Source organism: Sarcophilus harrisii, chromosome 4, assembly GCF_902635505.1.
Source record: "Sarcophilus harrisii chromosome 4, mSarHar1.11, whole genome shotgun sequence".
Lineage (NCBI taxonomy): Eukaryota > Metazoa > Chordata > Mammalia > Dasyuromorphia > Dasyuridae > Sarcophilus > Sarcophilus harrisii.
Window position 1 is genome coordinate 282,569,401 of NC_045429.1, and position 22,757 is coordinate 282,592,157.

At 39.9% G+C, this 22,757-nt stretch overlaps 1 protein-coding gene across 4 annotated transcripts in view; it reads left to right on the forward strand.

Moving 5' to 3' along the window:
* Positions 1-22,757, forward strand: part of GRM4 (glutamate metabotropic receptor 4) — a 314,992-nt gene that overhangs the window by 19,805 nt on the left and 272,430 nt on the right. For 3 of the 4 annotated variants that reach the window (XM_031965046.1, XM_031965049.1, XM_031965048.1), the window contains exon 2: positions 10,971-11,940. In XM_031965046.1, the coding sequence (XP_031820906.1) occupies positions 11,416-11,940 (525 nt within the window). In that variant the 5' untranslated portion in view covers positions 10,971-11,415. The remainder of the gene's footprint in view (positions 1-10,970; positions 11,941-22,757) is intronic. The other variant, XM_031965047.1, reaches the window with a different exon arrangement.

Below are 22,757 nucleotides of genomic sequence, written 5' to 3' on the forward strand. Positions count from 1 at the left end.
AAAAGTTTTATGCAGTTCTTTGCCCACCAGGAGCCTGGATTCCAATGGATGATAACAGCTAATTATATGGCACTTTAAAGCTTGCAAAGTTACATAATAACAGCTAGAATTTTTATGAGGATTTAAGGTTTGCAAATTGGTTTGCATACATTCTTACATGATTCTTGCACAACTCTGTGAGGTAGGTGCTATCATTATCTTCATATATAGATGGAGAAATTTTGAGACTAAGAATGTCTGAAGTTAGGAGTCTCAGTTCTTCATGAGAACAACTCTAGCATTCTAGCCATTAGGACACTTTCTCATAAGTAGCTGCTTTATCATATGATAGATGCTTAATAATTAATTGATTGAGGTAATAAATTATAAGAACAGTTATATATTATAAAAGTATAATAGTATAAATTTTATTATACAATAAAAGAATTATAATTATAATATAGTAGGTAAAAATAATGAATTGAGTGAATCAATTATAAGAATAGTTATATATTGTAAAACTATAATAAAATGATTTTTATTATAGAATAAAATAATTCTGACATAATGGTTGCTTAATAATTAGTTGATTGGATGAACCACTTACCAGAATAGTTATATTTTAAAGCTATAAGAAAAAATTATTATGTAATATTATTATAAATATATAAAATATTTAAATATTAAAATATTTAACATGACCCAGTGGATGGAGCACTGGGCTTGGAATCAGGAAGACTCATCTTCATGAGTTCAAATTCAGCCTCAATTACTAGGTGTATGACCTTCGACAAGTCACTTAACCCTGTTTGCCTCAGTTTCCTCATTTGTAAAATGAGCTGCAGAAGGAAATGACAAACTACTATAGTGTCTTTGTCAAGAGAATCCCAAATGGACTCAAAGAGAATTGGACATGACTGAATAACAAGAAATAAACATTGTAATGTTATAAAATAATTCTACTCATAATACAGTAGATACTTAGTAATTGGCTGATTAAATTAATTATAATAACATAAATATATAATATTATAATAAAACAAATTATAAATACATAATAAGGTTATGATTATCATATTATAATCAATTGAATAATGTCTCACATTCAGAGAGTTCTTTAGTCCTAACAACTTGTGGCATAGGCAGTGTAAGCATTCTTGCCATACTCTTATGGATAAGGAAACTGAGGTTCAGATTAAGTGGTTTCTCTTGGTTACAGAGTCACAGCATCTCAGATTTAGAGGAAACCTCATTGTTCATCTCATACTTCTTCCTAAATAAGAATCCCTGCTACTCATCCCCAACAAGGGGTTCCCTCAGCCTCATCTTGCACATCTCAACTATATCTCACTTTTGGACTCTTTGGGGCACCTAGAATTGTTAAGAAGTTTTTCTGGGTGTCAAGCCTAAATTTACTTCCTGTAACCCATTCCCTGTTACCCATTGCTTCTATGCCATGGGGTCTGGACCTATGATTTCATTGGTTTAGGGTACTTCCAGAGGAGGAAAATTCACCCACCAATACTGATTTGCATCTTGTTTATAATCTTCTAAAGTTGCCTGCTCACTTAGAGCTTGTGACTTGCCTGGAGTCATATAGCCAGTGTATGGCAGCTAAAACCTTTCTCCTCAACATGAAATCTCTTCAAGGACTACAGTCTAATTGACAGACATTTTTTAAGCACTTATCATGTACAAGGCATTGTGGGGGGCCTGAGATGCAAAGACACAAAAAGCCCTATGTTCAAGGAGCTTGAGCTCTCTGCTGTACAAATGATAAAAAGGCCAACTGAGAAAGGAAAGGACATTAACAATCCAAAGGCAATCCAGGAAGGCTTCCCAGAGAACATGGCACCTGAACTGAGGAAGACCAGGATTCTGAGAGGTAGAGGGGAGGAATGTTTAGATTTGGGGAGATATATTTGGGCCGAGGTAGAAGACAGAATGTGGAATTTAGGGAAAAGAATATTCAGTAGAGCTAGGAATCCAGTTAGGTAGGTGGGTCCTGACTGTTAGTAGAAAAGAGACTAATGCTCCATCCTCCAGAGGAAGGGCAGATCCTCAGAAGGCAGAGGTGGATGGCTATTTCTTGGGACTTTTCCTTCTGGCAGTCAAGCTGCTTTTTCTTACTCTGATTGGAAGAACACATCTGGGATTCAGCTGTTATAAGGCCCATAAGGCATTTTTACTTTAATCTAAACATTCCCAGTGTTTTAGTTGGTACTTTTTAGGTGGGCAGCTTAGGTGGTGCAGTAGTTAGAGCACTGGACTGGGAGTCAGAATTTAGAACTCAGGAAGACCTGATTTTGACTCTTGTTTCAGACAATAACTAGCTGTGTGACCCTAGGCAGATCCCTTAGTCTGTTTATCCCAGTTTCCTGATCTATATAATGGGGAGAATAATAACATCTACTTCACAGACTTTCTGTGAGAATTAAATAATATTTGTAAAGTGCTTTGCAAACCTCAAAGTGTTATATTAAATGTTTCTCGTTGTTGCATTGTGTCTGGCTCTTTTTGTCCCTATTTGGGGTTTTCTTAGAAAAGATGCAGGAATGATTTGCTATTTCCTTCTCCAGCTCATTTTATAAATGAAGAAACCGAGGCAAACACAGTTAATGACTTGCCCAGGATTGTATATCCAGTAAGGATCTGAGACCAGTTTGGAATTTAGGAAGTTCCTTATTTCTAGGTCCAACACTCTGTTCACTACATCACTTGGCTACCCTACATAAATGCTATTATTATTAGAAGCAATTAAGTTTGTCCAGGATTCTCCTAAAATGTGATACCTAGAATTGACTTCCAGATCATAGACTCACAGGATTGTAGACGTAGATAGAGCTGGATAGGGAAATCATCTGGTCTGGCACCCTCATTTTATAAATAAAGAAGTTGAGGTTTAGGGAAATTTACCTACTTGCTCAACCTCACATATGAGGAATATAGCATTGAGGATTCAAATCGAGGTCCTTTGACTCCATTATCCTCTATTGTCACAGGACAAAGTCTAGACTTAATAACCATCATCTTTCTGGACATCATGATTGCTTTGTTGAACTGTTGATTCATACTATTATATTCAAATCCCAGATCTTTTCCTATTCTGTGGTGATTTTTGAACTCTTGTGAAATAGAGATTTCTCTATTTCAAACCCAGTTTTCTTTCCACCTGAACCATCCCTATTTCTGGATTACATGTATATGTATTAGGTATATGTAGTACATGTATACGCATTAACTAAGATTGTTATGATTATTATTTAGTTCAGTAGAAATAAACAGGTTTAGTTTGGGTTCAAACTGGCTATTTGATAATTTAAAAAAATGAACAACAACAACAAAACAAAACTAGTTCAGTATAAAAAATTAACATTGGGATATAGTGGAGGATTTCACAAATTGAAGAGGTTCAAGCCCTAGTGTTCAGATTTCTAATTCCCTGAGATGGAGATATTTAAGACTGGGAGATGCTCAGCTGGGGTAGGTAGAATTCAGCTTGGAGACAAAGGTATGGATGAGATGATTTTCCAGTCATGGACTCATCAGACTTAGAACTAGAAAGAATCCAGTTATAAGGTCCCTCTGCTTAGTTCCTAGAAATTAAATGACTCGCCCTCATTCACTACAGAAACCTTAGCCTTGCCTATAAAATGAAGTGTGTTGTGAGAGTTTCCCTACCAAGTTCCTCTGAAGTCCAGGGAGAGTCTTACCCACTATTATATCTGTAACACTAGAAGGAAACAATCATTTATTTAGTACCTACTATGTACCAGGCACCTCTCAACAACTCTGGGAAGTAAGTACTAATTACTTTGACTGGCAGTCAAAAAATGAGTAGTCAAACTGAAAGGAAAAGAAAGTTTTTAGTGTACTAAGGAAGATGGCTTGGGCTAGCTGCAGCTTCAGATTTTTAGGGTAAATTTTGGGATTTTGTAACTTTGTAGGTTTGCTTAGAATATAAAACTAATCACTGGCATTCCTCTGCTGAAAAGGAAATGGGGAATTGTGCAAATCTTAAGGTCTGGGGAGTTGCTAAATATCAGCCTTACTCCTAGGGGAAATTCATTTCTTTGAGGTTAGTCTTATCTGTATTCCCTATATTGGCAGGAAATCTCTAAGATGGTGGAGGCCCCTTTTAAAGTAGAATAATTCTCGTTCACCCTGTTGTTGCTAGTAGCAAAGCTCCATTTCCTTGAGTTCAGAAATTACTTTATCTGGGGAGAACAGTTTTCCCAAAACTCACAGTCATGTACTAGGGTTCATTTACTTTCTTCACAGGTGGAGGGACTAGGTGATGTCTAATTTTTCACCTAGATCTTAATCTTGTAATTGTTGACCTAGTTAAACAAAGGGGCTGGGATTCTAGCCCCTTGATTTGCTTCAGAGCTCTCTTCTCTGAAGCCCTTTTCTCTTTCCCTTCTCCTGTTACCTGACTTTCTCTTTGTTCTATTTTTGTCACAGGAGCAGGAGAGAAAAAGGAGAGAAGGTAAAGAGACTAGAATAGGAAAAGTGGAGAGAGAGAGAGAGAGACAGAGACTTAGAGAGAGATTCAGAGAGAGAGAGAAGAGGGAAGAGAAGAAAGAAAAAGAAAGAGTTACAGAGAAAAGAGAAGGAAGAAGGAGTAACAAAGTTGCATCTGGAGATACTTTTGCATATACCTGAATAGATAGATCAGTGCTGAATATTTCAGAAAATAATTGGTAATTTAGAGTGGAAAATACTTTCCATCCCAATGTTCCACTTTTGAATTTTGCTTGGCTATGCTGAGAGAATGCCAGAATGGGATTTAAAGATAGAGGGAACTAGGATTGAGGGGAGGGAAGTGTTACAGATCTGGGAGAGGAAACCTTTTCTCTGAGAAAGCTCCCCTCTCCTCTTTCTCCTTTAATAAGAGATGACTTTGTGTCTCTCTCTGTCTCTTCATTTCTCTCTCTCTTTTCTCCCCTCTCCAACCCCCTTTTTCCTCCTGTCTTGTCTGGCCATATATCCTTTCTTTCTTTCCTCATCTCTCTTCCCCTGATTTAGGAATGAGGCAAGACCTGCCTGAAGGGTAGAGGGGGCTCATTTCACATGCAGTTTCTCCTTCCTTCCTCCCTCCCTCCCTCCGACAGTTTTTTGTGTCTCCTTCCACTCACCCAGTATTTTTACCTTCTACTTGTTCCCATTACTCCAACAAAAGAGTGGTGGTAGTGGTAGGGGGGTGTTGGGGAGCTATAACAGGCAGTGGTTTGCCTAGCTCTCTGAGGAGCTCAGAGAGGGCAGGGCTTGTAAATAGTGTGCCTTTGTCAAATGTCCTGTGAGACTGAAACCCTTCCCACCTCCCATTCTGACCCATCTCCTGGAGCCTGGCAAAAAGAAGGAATTTTGCCATTCCTGAGCAAGTAGGGATTCTCAGTGTTCTGAATTCTATTCCTATTCTGTTTTCCTTATATTCCTCATTATATTCTATATATTCCTTTTACAGTTTTCTAAACATTAACTTTTCAGTCTTTTATCTCTTTGAATCCCAAATGATTTCTCTTTGAGAGCTGGGGGAAGTTGTCTTTGACACATACTGGCTATGTGAGGCAGAGCATTTAACTTCCCGGTGTGCTGCAGACAATTCTCTAGTAGATAATGATGTATTTGGCAGAGGGAGTTCCATTGTGGGCTCCCTACACTGTCAAAGTCCCAGAACTTATAACGGGCAAAAATTACAGATGAGAGAGACAGAAGATTAGAAGGTCAGATTAAAAGTCTGGAAGATCCTGGTTCAAGTGCTACCTAACTGTGTGACCCTTAGAGATCACTTAATTGACACCAAGCTGCACAGAGTGGGGTGTGTGTGTGTGTGTGTGTGTGTGTGTGTGAAAGAGACAGAGAGAGAGAGAGAGAGAGAGAGAGAGAGAGAGAGAGAGAGAGAGAGAGAGAGAGAGACAGAGAGAGACAGAGAGAGACAGAGAAAGAGAGAAATCTGGGTACCAAGAATTTCTTTTACCCAGCAGTTTTCAAAGTATAGTCCAGGGACCTCTAGGAGTTTCTAAGACCCATTTCCATAATAACACTAAGACATTTTGATTTTTAATACAGTAAATAGTAATAGAAAAAATATGCATAGTTTTTGGAGGTCTTAAATAAGGAAGGAAACAAACATTTCTTAAACCCCTCTTATATGCCATGTTTTACAATTATTATTATCTCATTACCTCATAGGAGGTAGATGTGATTATTAGGACAGTGAAATAGTGCTTGTTCTGGAATCAGGAAACCTCATCTTCCTGAACTAAAATCTGGTCTCAGATCCTTACCTCTGTGTAATCCTGAACAAGTCACTTTACCCTGTTTGCCCCAGTTTCCTTATCTATAAAAATGAGCTAGAGAAGGAAATGGCAATCTGCTCCAATATAGCTGCAAATACACCAAAATTTGGTTGTTGAAGACATGGTTAAAAATGACTGAAGGACAACAAAACATGTTACAGTTGAGGAAACTGAGGCAGGTCAGATAGCTAGGTTGTGTCTAAATTCAGATTTGAATTCATGTTTTTCTGACTCTAGACCCACTGTTCTATATAACGTATCATCTTGCTGTTTTACAATTTAAAATAATTTTTATAAGTGTGAAGGGATTCTGAGACCAAAAAGTTTGAGAACTGCTGTTCTGTATTAAAGAAACTATAAATTTAGGGGGGGAAATCAAAAAAATGACCTTGCAAGGAACTCATCTTGACCCTGAATTCTTGAAGGTTATTCCATGATCCTAGAAGCTGGGAAGACTGACTAGCCTAAATTCAGAGAGACCTATCACCCAATACAAGTGACAGATTAATTTTTTTTTTTTGATCACAGCAATTCATGACAACAATCATTCAAGAATGAATGGATGGGTTGGGATTTGTGTCATTGGAGGGAATGCTCACATTAGTTAAATCCAGAATAATTTTGTTATTATTTTTTCCCCTAGCTCTGTGAAGTAATCCTTTGGCAGTTTGATTGGTTTGGCATTGAATAAACTTAGGTAGTATTGTTATTTTTATTATATTGGTCCATGAACTATTACTAGGAGTGTCTTGTCATTGTGTTCATATAGTTCCTATATAAGTCATGGCAGGCCAGTATTGTAGTTATTTTAAGTAGAATTTTTATCTCTTCTTGTTGGATTTTGTTGATAATACATAGAAAATGCAGGTGATTTGTGTGGGCTTATTTTCTGTCCTATAACTTTGTTGATTGTTAATTATTTTAATTAGGTTTTTTTTCACTTGACTTCCTAGGGTTCTCTAAATAAACCATCATATTGTCTACAAAAAGCCTTGCTAGTAAATCACAGATCTTTAGAACCATTGAAGCATTATAGATGAACAAACCAAGTCCCCCCAAAAGGGGTAAAGTAATTTTCCTGAAGTCAGTCATAAAGCTAATAAGTGGCAAACCAGGTCAACCTAGCTCAAACCTAGGCTTTTACTGTAATCCTTAGACCATAGGTTTCCAGCTAGGAAGCATCTTTATAGGGTACTTCATACAATTACCCACATTTTGCAGATGAGAGACTGAGCCCAGAGAGATTAATTGACTTGCCCAAGATCACATATCAGGTAAATGTATTGAAGCATTTATTTTGCCCTGGAGCTGCTAAATTTTTTTTTTTTTTTTTTTTTTTTTTTTTTACAAATTTATTTACAAAGGCAAAATATAAAAAAAAAAAAATGGGATGGGCTGTAAATTCCATAGAAATAAAAGTGAACAAAACCAGAGCTTAATAGCTCTAATGGGGTCAATCAACAGGTCATCCGCCACACCAGACCCTCCTTCTGTCTCTGTTCTAGAGAGAAATGAAAGATGATTGAACTAGTGAGACTGGCAGGGGGAAGCTAGGGTTGGGTGCTGGTGGAGAGGCGCAAGCACTACATATTCCAATAGACTATAAACTCCTTGAAGGGAGGACCCATTTCATTGCTATTTCCCCAGTCATTTTGACCAATAGCTGGCCATTGACCCCAGATGCCTCTGGAGGATAAAGTGAGGTGGTGACCTTGCACAGTCTTTATTCCAATTCACTTGTATGTCATAGTATCACCTCCCTGATGTCATGGTACTCTTTGAGAACAAAGGACAAACAACAATTTGTATTCTTGTAACAAGAGCTGATGTTGACAATGTTTTAAAAGTTGTAAATTTTATATATATTCTCTCACTTGAATCTCATTAAAATTATAGATTTAGAGATAAATAGGCTAGAGACATTAGAGGTAGTAGAGTCCAACTTCTTCATTTTACATATCAGAAAACTGAGGCTCCAGGATGCCAAATCATTTGTCCATAATTAGTATGTGGAAGAGCTGGCGTCTGCACATAATTTTATTTATTTATTTATCTGTGAACATGTTACATTTCCTTAAATGAATGTAAGCTCCTTTAGGGCAAAGTCTGTGTTGATTCTATATTCCAGTGTTCAGTGCCTGCCCAGAATAATCAATTAAGAGATGCTTATTGATTGTAGGAGGTTGAAGGTATTGGGGAAAGTTCTAATCCCAACAAATTTGGTGATTTTGGACAAGTGACTTTACCTCGTTGTGCCACAGTTTGCTTATCTGTAAAATGGGAATAAAAGTCACTTATTGAGAAGCAATAAAAGATTGAATGAGGCAAATGGATGTGAATGTGGTTGGTGGAGTATATAAATGCAGGTGTTGATATTGCTACAGTCTCTGACTTGAAAATATTACAGGGGCTGAGCTTCATCCTTCTAATATAATACAGGAGAGAGGTGGGTTCTAAGATCTTAGAATCCAGAAAGGCCTGCAGTTAAGATGGAAGATTTACTTCCTGGGTAGCAGGTTTCTCTCAGTTAGATCCTTTTATCCAGGGTGGGGGAAACTGTGACTTTCCCTGAAGGCTTTGAAATCAATTCTAACTTCTTCTCTTGGGAAACTGAGGGAAACAGAGACAAGGGTATTCCTTTCAGATTCATTTTGGGCAGCTACTGGATGAAGAGATGATCCGAGCATCTTACTCCCCAACCAGGCCCATAATTGTCCTCCTAGAGCCAGGGGTCCTCAAACTTTGGCCCGTGGGCCAGATGCGGCAGCTGAGGATGATTATCCCCCTCACCCAGGGCTATGAAGTTTCTTTATTTAAAGGCCCACAAAGCAAAGTTTTTGTTTTTACTATAGTCCGGCTTCAGACTATAGTCTGGCTTCAGACTATAGTCTGAGGGACAGTGAACTAGCCCCCTATTTAAAAAGTTTGAGGACCCCTGTGACCTAAACCCTCTCATTCTTGCTGACAGAGAAAAGAGGACTGAAAATGGTAATAGTGGTAGATGGCAGGAACGATTGATTCCAGGGCAACACTAGCTTCAGAGGAGTGAGAATAAAGGAAAAGCTGGCATTCTCTGCCCTCCTGGATAAATATTTAATGCCCATAAGAATAATAATGACATTGATAATAATAATAGACAGCAGTGGGAGTGGTAACCTGAGCTCTAATCCAGGACAGAAAGACCAAAGAGAGGAGGCAGCCATGGTCTCTTTCCTTAAGTGAGGCATCATCACCTGGTCATTTCACCTGGGGATACTGGGCAACCTGGGGTTGGAGAGGAGAAGGGAAGAAGAGGGGAAACTTTCCTATCTCTTGGGAAAAAATTCCAGGGAGACTGGATGGTCCCAGCTCATTTCTTTTTTTTAATCTATGAGTTGTCCAGGTGTGATTTGGACATACCTCAGGAGAGCAAATAGAGCCTTATGTTGAGAGTCAGAAGTCAATTTATTTCCCTCTTTAGGTCTCAGCTTTTCCCTCTATAAAATGGAGATTCATAATACTTTCATTCTGTATCCCAAAGGGTTAAGGATCGAATGAGATTGTAGCACTACTCCTTAAATGAGAGGTGTTATTATTAAATCCTGAAGTGCTAATGGTCTTAACTGCACATTTTAGCCCTTAATTATATACTGCCTTGTACTGCTATTTAATTGTTTTATTTGAATATAAGTCTCACCTCACCTACAAAGTTGTAAATTTCTTGGAGTCAGGGATTGGGCCCAATTTTTACAATTATAAGATACAGAACTGGAAGAGATCTTGGAGATCATCTAGGTCAATCTCTTCTTTTAATAGATGAAGAAGTCAGATCCAGAGAGATGCTGGCTTGTTTATGGTCCATGCAGGTACAGTCAGTAGCTAAGCTGGGATTTATTTATATCCAGTCCAGTTTCCAGAGCCAGTGCTTCTTTCGCTATGAATGAACAAATTAAGCATTTATATAGACATCATGTCTTTGTGTCTTTACCTCTAGTCACTTCTGACCCTCTCTGGTCCCATCTCCCCATCCCTAGTATCTAGTTTCTAGTAAGGAGTGATTGACACCTAGTAGGTACTTAGGAAACATTTGTTGATTGACAGGAGAGAGGGATAAAGTAGCCACTGGGCACTGGAGTGAGTTGCTCCGATTTTTCTGGGGATTACCAACCAGGGATTGGTGTCTCACACACCCTGATTTATTGGGAGCAAGCATTTGTGAAGGACCCTGAAGCAGGAAGCTGTGTGTGTGTTTGTATATTGCTTAGAGTGATGTGCATCCCACAGCTGTTTCTGGCCAGAGCATGCCGGGCCCTGGAGGACATAGGCATCTCCCTTATGGATGCTTTGGGTGTAGATGGGAAAAGGAGAGCTTCAGTTGTCTTCCAGAGGGCTGGGTTTCTATTTCATACTGTCTCTAGAGTAGGATGGCTGGAAATAAATCAAATTTTGGAGATTTGCAAAGCCTTTGGCGATAACCTCTGGCATCTCCATCTCTCTGGCAGAGATCAGAATAGTTAATGTCCTCTGTGGGGTTTTGTTTCACATTCTCTCTCTCTCTCTGTTTCTGTCTCTCTCTGTCTCTCTCTCTGTCTCTGTCTCTGTCTCTCTGTCTCTGTCTCTCTGTCTCTGTCTCTCTCTCGCTCTCTCTGTCTCTCTCTCGCTCTCTCTCTCTCTCTCTCTCTCTCTCTCTCTCTCCTTCCCTCTCATTAGCTCTACTTTCTAAGGCTGGAAGAACAGAACAATTTTCTTCTTAACACCACATGATGAAAAGCCAACAGCCTTCGTGTCTCTCTCTGCAGTGAGCAATTGAAGGACCATCCATCAGGACCTGTGAATCCTATGAAACATAGACCACGGGCTGTTGGATATCCCTTTGGCTGCTGGTCACTCTCTGGCATGGATCGTGGAATCTTCTGGAGTCACTGAGTTTCATCCCTGGGACAGCATTCCTAGTGTCCATGAAAACAAGACATCATGGTCTGGCCCCTTGGATCTCATGGGAACTCCCCAAAGCTTTGCTCCTAACCCGATCCCTGTGAGAACCTTGGGGGAACCTGGAGCAGAAGCCCATGCTGCAGGACCTCGCTAAAGCCAGGAGTTTCTGTCTGCTGTTCATGGGTCTTTAGGACTTTCCTTCCCTTTCTGTCCTTTGGCGATGACTAGGAAGAGCCAAGGCTGCTGGTGCCTGCAGTGGCTGCCTCTTCTGCTGTTTCTCAGCCTGAGCTTTTTTTGGGTAGCCCCCTCCCTGGGCAAACCCAGAGGCCAGGGTCACCCCCACATGAACTCTATCCGGATTGATGGAGACATCACTCTTGGGGGCCTATTCCCAGTTCACGGAAGGGGTTCTGAAGGTAAAGCCTGTGGGGAGCTTAAGAAAGAGAAAGGCATCCACCGGCTGGAGGCCATGCTGTTTGCACTTGACCGGATCAATAATGATCCTGACCTACTGCCCAATATCACACTGGGTGCCCGCATCCTGGATACCTGCTCCAGGGATACCCATGCTCTAGAGCAGTCCCTGACTTTTGTGCAGGCCCTGATCGAAAAGGACGGCACTGAGGTGCGTTGCATCAATGGAGGCCCACCCATCATCACCAAGCCAGAGCGTGTGGTGGGTGTCATCGGGGCATCGGGCAGTTCAGTCTCCATCATGGTGGCCAACATCCTTCGCCTCTTCAAGGTGAGTGTGCCTCTGGTGCTGGAGCCTCCAAATGATGTGTTGCTTCTTCTTCCCTTTCTCCTCTTGTTTCTAGAGAGAGAGAGCTGGAGGTTCTCCTCCAATCCCATAAAGACTACTAGTGAGGGTACGGTAGAAAAAACAAGATCTTTATTTTATGTCACTAGTCTTTATCTACTGAACAGTACTTCCATTCTTGATTCTTTTTTTCTTTCCCTTCCTCTTTCTTTTCCTCCTTTCTCTTCTTTTTCCTTCTTTCCTTTCTCCCCCTCCTTCATTTCTTTTCCTCTACTTGTCCCTTTTCTTGCCTTCTTTCTCTTCCATTTATTATGACCTTCTTCCCTTCTTTTCTCTTTTCTCCCTTCCCTTCTTACTGGTCTCTTATTCCCCTCCTCTTTTCTTTTCCTTCCCTTCCCTCTCTCCCCTCCCTCCCTCCCTTCCTCTTTTCTTTTTTATCTGTTTCCTATTTTCCTCTTTCTCCTTTCCATTCCTCTTTTCCTCCCCTCTTTCTTTTCCTCTGTTTCTTCCTTCCCTCCTTCCCTCCCTCTCTCCCTCCCTCCCTCCCTCTCTCCCCTCCTCCTTCCCTCCCTCCCTCCCTCCCTCCCTTCCTTCCTTCCTTCCCTTCCTTCCTTCCTTCCTTCCTTCCTTCTTTCCTTCTTTCCTTCCTTCCTCCCTTTCTCTGCCTATTCTTTTCTCCCTTTTCTTCTTACCTGTCTCCCATCCTCCTCCTTTTTCCTTCACTTCTCTCCCCTCCCCCTCTTCCCTTGTTTCCTTTCCTTCTTCCTGGGGCAAGAGCTGCTGATTTGCAATTCAATCGGAGCCAAGTGCTTCGCTAAGCTGCTACTACTACTGAAAGCTACCGAGTGGAGAAAGGAAAAAAAAACAACATTACAAGCATTTTACCAATAATTATGTCCCTGCTTCTCTGTGCCTTGTTTTGCAGTGTGTGTGCTTGTGTGTATGTGAGAGTGCAGGAGCAGGAGGATGGGTTTTGTTTGTGGCAGTCATGGGAGAGACGGCCCTGGCCCCTGTATTTCCTTCTCATTTCCTTAGGGAAGTGGGCCCAGCCTTGTCTCAGGAGAGAGATGGTTTTTCAGGGAAAGATCAGGCCTTTTCTGACAGTCTGAGAATCAGGTCTGGAGTAGAAGAAGAATTGGCTCTTTGAAAGAGGCAGTAGTGATGGTGAGATGGTGAAGCTTTCGGAGGGGCAATTCCTTACCTAGATACTTTCTCTGTATCCCATTTCTGTAGCTAATATCATGTGGTGGGAGAATTAGTGAGGAAATCCTACTTTCTGCAGGAAGTCTGGCACATTGTAGGCTCAGAATAAATGCTTGTTGACTTGGACTTGGTTTGGAGGGGGATGGGAAGGAATATGTCGAATGACAGAAAGGAGGCTAGACATGTATGTCATATGTGATATGCTATCAATTCAATTATATCATATTTCACATTATTGTAGGGTTGGAAAGAGCCTCAGCCATTATGTACTTCAGCCTCTTCACTGTGAGAGGCATTAAGGCTTAGAGTACCAAGACAGAGCCTTAGAAGCAGCAAGAGCTGTGTTCAAATTCTACATCTGATGCATCCTGGCTGTGTAATCCCTTCTCACTTTTCAGTGTCTCAGGGAGCTCTCTAGCACTATAAACTCCAAGACAAGAGCTAATTAATGAAGGTATAGGGAGATCCTTTATCAGAACTTCTTTGTACCAAATGCAACCATCAATGTGCTCACCCCAAAACTCTCCCTTTCACTTTAGAGGTGGTAAAAATGAGGTCCAGAGTTATGCATGCCTTAGGCCTTCTGAAGATTTTGATGTTCCCAAGTCCTGTCCGACTCTTCATTGGGGTTTTCTTGGCAGAAGGAATCCCTCTGGAAAATAAGTCCTCTGGATTTCAGGCCCAGACCTCTTTCCATTAGCTGCCCTGCTAGCATTGTATTTCACTGGTTTGCCCAACATTTTATTACAGAAATTGTTGGGTATTTTAAATGTATTTTAGCTGTAGAGAGAGGCAAAAGTTAGATGTACTGTGTTATGGAAAGCATTATTTCTTTTTGCTTTTGATTTTAGTAATCAATCAATCAATCCACAAACATTTATTAAGCTCTTACCATTATCAATCATGTTGGCAATCCTGGGGATACCAAGAAAGGCAAAATCATAAAAACAGTCCCTACCCTTCAGAAGTTTACATTGTAATGAGTAAAACAGCATATAAACAAATAGGCAAACATAAAATAATAAGTAAAAGGAGAGTGAGGCCTGAAATTTCTCTCTTGGGACAAAGCTGGGGCCACTTCCCAGGGAAAATGAGGAGGGTGTGGGATTATTTGGGGCTCTTCTTGCCATGGCTGCCACAAATAAACCCATCCTCCTGCTCCTGTACTCCCTTACACACACAACCACATACTGCAAAACAGGCATGAGAAGCAGGCATCTAATTATTAATAAAATTATCAAATTATGCCAATTAATAAAAAAACTGGTGATGTCAAATGATTGGGGGTGGGAAGGGATTGAGAAGGTCTCCTGAAGATGGCAAAAAACCATGTCAAGAGAGGTAATGTGAATAGGGAAAGTATTCCAGACCCGAGGAACCTCCAGGGAAAAGGCTTGAAAATGAGAAATGGAGCATCTTACAGGAAGTGGGCCAGTCTTGTTGGATTGTACTATGTGGAGGGTAGAAAAATATGGAAGATTGGAAAGATAGGAAAGAGTAGGTCTATGCAGTGTTAAGTATCAAATAGATTTGATATTTGATAATGGAGGTGATAGGGAGCCACTGGAGCTTATTGAAAAAGAGAGTGACAAGTCCCTGTCTGGGGCTCTTTCCAATGCCTTCTTGGTTCTTGTGGGGTGGGTTTTCTTAATTTTCAAGTTTCAATGAGCTTGATAGAGGTAGGGGATTTGTACTGTTTGATGAGGGGTAGCACTTGGTGCATTCTGAATACTGAGAAACTTTGGGTTGATTATTCTTTGCCTCTGTTGCTTCATTCTGAAGGGGAGCTGAGATCTGGTTTGACAATTCTGCCTCTATGTCTCTTTAGTCTCTATGACTACAAGATGCTTATGGGGGTGATGAGAGTGGTAGTTGTTGAAGAAAGAGATGCTATCCCAGGAAGGCAGAATAGCTCTTTATATGGCCAGTTTTTCAGTGACTGAATTGTTTCCTAAAAACCCGTCTATGTATGGGTAAGTCATTTTACAATTAGTGTTAATGTCTTTAAAGTCTGGAGTTCTGATGTCTATGCTAACCTCTCCTGGGGGTTGTTGTGTATGTGAGAATTTCCCAAGAGTTCTTTGTCCTAACCTCAGGCTTTAAACTTCTTCTTTTTTAATTAAAATTTTTTTATTAATAGATTTCATTTTTACATCACTTACATTTCCAAATATATCCCTCCCAACTCTTTTACCCAGAGAGCCATCTCCTGTTAAGAACAGAGGGAAAAAAGAGGCTCAGCAAAATCAACCAACTTATTAACTGAATCTAATAAGATATGCAGGGTTTTGAACTTCCAACCTCCTACCTCTTCAAAGAAGGGTATAAAGTCAGATTGGCTTAGGAGACAGACTGCTGAATTTGGAGCCTGGAAGACTTGAATTCTAAATGGCTTAGATATTTGCCAACTGTGTGAGGTTGTACAAGTCATTTCTCTGACCTCAGTTTTCTCATCTGTATACTGGGGATTTCCTTCCTTCCTCCTTGAGGAAGAAATACCTCCTTCACAGGGGTATTGTGAGTTGAGATAATATGTACTTTATAAACATTAAAGTGTTAGTTTAGGGACTAAGTTTGTGATTTCACTACCATAGAGATTTTCCAGAGAAACTGGAAACTTCCTCTACCAATGAAGTAGAAAGCATTTTCTCCAATGCATAACCTAGGTCACCAAGCAGTTAAGTGACTTGAGTAGGGTCACATAGCCAGGAAATTTCAGAAGGGAGACTTGAATCCCAGTCTTCTTGGTTCCAAGTCTAACACTCTATCTGTAATGCCAAGGCTGCCTTATATAAATATCAGCAAATATTATTCTGATCCTTGCATCTGTCTCTATCAGTGGTTCAACCATGTTCCTAAGACTGTGGAAGATAGCCAATTTTATCACCTCATTTTAATCAATCAACTGACCAACCAATGAACATTTTAAATTTTATTTATCTTATTTTTGAAGGCAATTGGGACTAAGTGAAATGCTCAAGATCAAGTGTCTGAGTCTGGATTTGAACTTAGTTCCTGCTGACTCCAGGGCTGGTGCACTGTCCACTGCAGCACCCAACTGTATCCTTGACATTTATTTATTTTTTTTAAATTTCAAGTTCCAAATTCTCTCTTTCCCTTATCCATTAAGAAGGCAAACGATATGAAACCCATTATATATGTGAAGTCATGCAAAACATATTTCTATATTAGCTATATTGCAAAAAAAAAACAACAAGAAAAAATATGCTTCAATCTGAGTTCATCAGTTTTGTCTTTGGAAGTGGATAACATTTTTCATTATAAGGCCTTTAGAATTGTCTTAGATGATTATGTTGATCAGAGTAGCTAAAATTTTCCCCAGATGATCATCATTACAATATTGCTTTTACTGTGTACAATATTCTCCTGGTTCTGCTTACTTTATTTTACCTCAGTTCATATAGGTCTTCCCATGTTTTTGTGAAACCTCCCTGCTGGTCATTTCTTACAGTATTCCATCACGATCATATACCACAACTTATTCAGCCCAAATTTATGGACATCTTAAGATCCAATTCTTTTTTTTTTTTTTGACAGTATTTTATTTTTTTCCAATTACATGTAAAGACAATTTTAAACATTCGTTTAAAAAATTTTGAGTTCTAAATTTTCTCCTTTCCTCCCTCCTTCTTCTTCCTTATCTCTAAGACTCAATGTCCAATTCTTAACACAGGCACACACAATTTTTTTTTTTTTTTCTGAGGTAAGTGACTTGTCCATGGTCACACAGCTTGGAAGTATTAAATGCCTGAGGCTGGATTTGAATGGTGCTCTATCCACTGTTCCATTTAGCTGCGTCCCCCCAAAACAAACATTTATTAAGTATGTATTATGTACTAGACATTGTAATTTTCCAGAAAAGATACCCAGTATGACACAGGCAATAAGAGGCAGACTTGAAATTTGAACTCAGTCTGTTGACACCAAGTTTATTTCTCTTTATGTTGTGCCAAACTACTTTTGTTAAAAGATGAATTGTTTTCATTTTTTCTGGGGGGTGATAAGGGCTGGTTTTTTTTTGGGGGGGGGAGAGGGAATTGGAGTCTCTGGGCTTTTTTTTTTTTTTTTTTTTTTTTTTTTAAGGATGGGGAGGTAGTAGGAGACTACTATTACTGTACCAGGAGATAAATTCTTTTTGTAACTTATAGTGACATAAGTGAGAACTTGAAGCAGGTGCTGGAGGACCTGATTCTACCCTTCTCTTCCTCATCATCTGACCAAACACAAACTTTTACCTTTATTCTTCCTATAAATTTTCTAGTCACAGAATAATATTAGGATTGTGAGAGAAACCCTCACACTATCTAGGGCTTACCAATAAACAAGACAAAGAAAAACAAAGATGAGGAGAAGGACTAAGATAAGGAATAAGTAAAAAAGATGAACAAAAAGAGGAGATAGGAAAGAAGGAATCAGGAAAAAGAAGATGATAGGAAAGATGGGGAGGGGATTGGAGAGGGATGAGACAGGGAGAATTCAAAGAGAATGAAGAATGAGAGGCAGTATTTCTCAGTGGTTAGAATATTGAACCTGGAGTCGAGAAGATTTGGATTTGAATAAGATCTCAAGAATTTACTAGCTGCTCTCTTAATCTCTCTGAATCTCAGTTTTCTCATTTATCAAAGGAAGCAACCAGGCTAGATGACCTCTGAATCTTTGAAGGTGGGAGAGAAGAGGAGCTCAAGAAAGAAGGAGGAGGAGAAGAAAAGAAGAAGGAGGAGGAGGAGGAGGAAGAAGAAGAAACAAAGAGGGAAAGACAGAAAGAGAGAGAGAGAGAGAGATGGAGAGAGAGAGGGAGAGGGAGAGGGGTAGGAATATGGTGGAGAGAGATGGATAGCTGATGGTCTGAGCTCCCAGGATTCCTTTTAAAAGCATTAATGCTCCAGGAGAGCGTTGTGAGGGCTATTAATAATTAAAATAATAGAAATGAGAGGCCAGGCGAGAAACTGAAAAGCCATTTAGAGAGGCAAAAAAGATTGAGCTTCAGCAAGGGAGCCGGCAGGGAGGGAAGAGGGGGGTTGTGTTTGGAAGAGGAGGTGGGGTTGGGAAGTCAGTGAGGCACCTTGATGGAGCTTTGATGAGGAATGTGTCTAATAGTTTAATTTCAGAGCTCATTTGATTTGTCTGGAAAGTGCCCTGAGAGGGGGATCATGGCAGGGGGAGGAGAGGGAGATTCTCTCCCGCTCTGGAATGATTGACAGGCCTCTGGTGAGGACCAGAGGCAAAGCAGATTATATTTAGTAGCTTCTTTCCTTCCAGGAGGCCTTTTTTTGGAGGTAGCAAGGCCTGGAGGGCTGGGGCAGGCCTTACCTTGGCTTAGAAAGGTTTTCACGAGAAGTCCTGTCCAGAACGAGGAGGAATGGGAATTGGGGGGGCAATTTCTCCTCCAGAATTTTCAAAAGATTTGGGATCAGGAGAAAAGCAACATAGAAAGCTGGTCTCCAAATCAGAAAGATCTAGATTCAAATGTTACTTCTGACATACTGGCTGTATAATTACTTAATCTGTCAGTGCTGTGGGCTGTGTGGCAATCTTAAATGGAAATAGGTCCGGTAAACCGTACATAATGGTCCCTCAGGATACATATTGACTTAGAAAACTACATATTAACTTTATATATTTTATTCTATTTTTATTTATTTTGTTAACTATTTCCAATGACATTTTAATCACTCAGGTCTTAGTTAGCAGTGTTGCAGGCCACACGAGGGCTGTATATTTGATATAATATACAATATATGTTTGACTGTACGTTGTAGAGAAGGTGCTAACTTGCATGGAGAAAAGGATCTTTCTCTCTGGGAGTTCTCTACATCACCTAAATCACAGGTCCAATTAAAATAAATAAATTAAATGTGACATGGGCTTTTCTGATCCAGGGGAATTCATCATGTACTGCTGTGCCTAATCTGCTTTATACAAATGCCTAGCACAGAGCCACTTTCAAAGGTTGCTTAAAAGGCAACTTGGGTCAGAGAATTCCGAGCTGGATGAGACTTTAGAGGTCATACAGACTAACCCTCTTCATATTTTAGTTGGGTAAACTGAGGTCCAGGCAGTGAGGTGTGTGGTGGATACAGCACACCAGGCCTGGAGTCAGGAAGATGAGTTCAAATCAGGCCTCAGATACTTCCCAGCTGTGTGACTCTGGGCAAATGACTCCTGACCCTGTTTGCCTCAGTTTTTTCATCTGTAAAATAAGCTAGGGAAGGAAATGGCAAACCTCTGCAGTCTCCTTGCCAAGAAACTCAGCTGGGCTCACCAAGAGTCAGACCTAGTTTAAATGACATCACCATTACCAACAAAATTCGAGCCTAAAGAGATTGCTCAGCTACTTGCAGAGTTGAGTCTCAAATCAAGGTCTCTTGGTTTTAAATTTAGTGTATTTTCCTTGAAACTATGGTGACTCTGCAATGGGACATAGACCTGGAGGCAACTTTAGAAACTATTTGGTGCAGTTCTCCTCCCCATCCATTTTTTTTTTTTTTGACAGAATGGCACTGTAGGAGAGAGGTGGGTTAGAAGGCCTGAGTTCAAATCTTATCTCTTGACATTTAATCACTTAATATTTCTGAGTCTCAAATTCCTCTTAAAAAAAGGGGGTGAGAAATATTATTATATTTTACATTATTATATGTATTATTATATTTTATATATGTATATATATATATTATATCCCTCATTTGGGATTTTGGGAAAGATACTATAGTTATTTGTCATTTCCTTCTCGAGTTCATTTTACAGGTGAGGAATCTGGGACAAACAGGATGAAATGACTTGCCTGGAGTCACACAGTAGGAAGCATCTGAGGCCTTATTTGAACTCACATCTTCCCAATTCTAGGCCCAGTGCTCTACTGTACCACCTAGCTGTCCCTGCCTGGAATATAGTAGGTACTTAAGAAACAACTGTTTCCTTCATTCCATTCTGTCAAAAAACATTTATTAAGCACCTACTATGTCCTGGATACATATAAGCTACGTCCATCCAAAGCTAATGTGCTCAACTTTATTTTGTATGTATCATGAGTCCTTTTGGAAGTCTGATGACGCCTTTGGACCCCTCTCAGAATAATATTTTTAAACATATTAAATAAAATAAATAGGGTTATAAGGAAATTACTTATATTAAAAAAGTTATCAAAATAATAAAAAAACACAGACCTTAGCTCAAGAACTCCTGATAAAGACTTTTATGCTATGCTAATACTATGTCTGAAAGATGAAAAAATAAAGATAAATGAAACGGGGCCCCTGTACTGAGGGAGGTTCTAGTCTAGTAGGCTTCATATGTTAAGTTATTGCCTCATGGAACTTTTGAGGAATCTTGGGGAAAAAAAAACAGCATAGAGTTTAGATAAAGAACTCTTGCATTAAAACTTTTTTTTTTAAAATTTTAATGGTATCTTATTTTTTTCAGTTATAAGTAAAGATTTTTTTCTTCCTCAATAGTATTTTATTTTTCCAAACACATGTATAGGTAGTTTTCAACATTCATTTTTGTAAGACTTTGTGTCCCAAATTTTTCTTCCTCCTTTCCTTACCTTTCTCCTCCCTAAGTCCATATTTGTCATGTTGTACAAGAAAAATCAGGCCATAAAGAAAAAAAAAACAAACAAAAAGGTGAAAATACAAAAATCAAAGCATACTTTGATCCATATTTAATCTTCATACATAGTTCTCTCTCTGAATGCGAACATTCTTTTCCATCCAAAGTTTATTGGAATTGCCTTGAATCATCATATTGTTGAGAAGAGCCAAGTCCATCACAATTAATTATCATAATCTTGTTTCTGTGTAAAATGTTCTCTTGGTTCTCTTTACTCAACATCAATTCATGTAATTCAGGTTCATCATCTATCTGCTCATCATTTCTTACAGAACAATAATATTCCATAACATTCTATACCACAACTTATTCAGCCATTCTCCAGCTGATGGGCATCCTCTCAGTTTCCAATTCCTTGCCACCACAAAAAGGGCTGCCACAAACATTCTAGCACATGTGAATCATTTTCCTTCTTTTATGATATCTTTGGAAAACAGACCCAGTAGTGATATTACTGGATCAAAGGGTATACACAGTTTTATAGTCTTTTGGGCATAATAACTCTCACATTTTAAAGATGAGAAAACTGAGACCAAAAGAAGTAGGTCAAGTAGCAGACCTAGGATTCCATACCTCTCTCTTCTGTCTATCAGTCTTATGCTTTTCTATCAGGCTGGCTCTGGTAACATTGTCCTACTATAGCTGTGACTCTTTATTCACACACTGCTCCTTTTTCCAGCCTTGCACCCCCTTACCTAACAGACCTGCTTTTGGCAGGTTCTGCTAAGAGCTGACTGGGCCTTAGGCAGTCATTCTCCACTTTGGGTCGCAGTGTGTTCCCTATAAAAGAGCCTTCTAAGCAGGCTGGATTCCATGGTTTCTAAGATCTGGCTAGATAGCTCAGGGGATAGAATGTGGGACCTGAAGACAGAAGTCCTGAGTTCAAATGTGACTTCAGACATTTATTTACTAAGTTGTGTGACCCGGGACAAGTCATGTGACTTCTGTCTCCCTTAATTCCCTGGTGCAGGAAATGGCAAATCACTCCAGTGTCTTTGCTAAGAAAACCTCATGGACAGTATGACCTATGGGGTCACAAATAGAAATGAATAAATGATCAATAACAAACAACAAGGTTCTTGAGGTTAGGTATTAAGATACACACTGGATCATTGAGGAAAAACTCAGTCTTACTTCCTAAGATAAACTACCTCAACTTACAGATTCATAAAAGAAGGAACATGAGGGCCAAAAAGGGCAAGGTTCTTGCCTGGCTCGCAGTGCCAGGACCAAGACCAAATCCCCTGATTCTCATTCTCTGTTATTTTCCTCATCTTTCCCCTTAACAATGAATAGAAAAGTATTTATGAAGCACTTGCTCCTCAAAAAACCACTTCACTAAGTGCTTGAGATACAAATAGAAAAATAAGACAGTCTCTGTTTTCAAGGAGCTCACCTTCTAAAATGCATTTAGGAGGTTTCAGCTGTAAGTCAGATGGAAAAGCTCCATTGTGCTTAGGGTACAGCGCCAAAGCAAGGTGGTAAGCCACCTTCCTCGGTGTCTTTTTCACTAATAAAATCCCATCAGGTTCTGATGTTAAAACATTTATCTGTGCCAAGGACTTTGGTGGCAAAATTTCTCTTTTCGGAGTCTGCAGCACTTGTAGCAATTGATCAGGAGACTTTCCCCTGAGGACTGCTCCCTCTAGGATGGCCATGGAAGCAGGCCCGGTTTAGGGCCACTTCTCTGAGGGCTCCTGGGTCTGTTTGCCCCTTGGTGGTCATTGGTCTGTGGTAGAGAGAAGAGGGGGCCTGTTTTCCATTTGCTCCCTTCAGGATGCCTGTGAAGGCTGGACTAGAAGCAGGACCAATGGTCTGGGGATGGGATAGGACTCCTCTGTATCCAGAGCTCTAAGGATTCAGGGCCCGGGACTGTCTCCATGGAGTTTGCAGGCAGGTGGTATGAGTAATTTGACTTGCTTGGTGCATGCTACTTTCCATCTCTCCTTCAGGGTGCCTTGTTGCTTCCT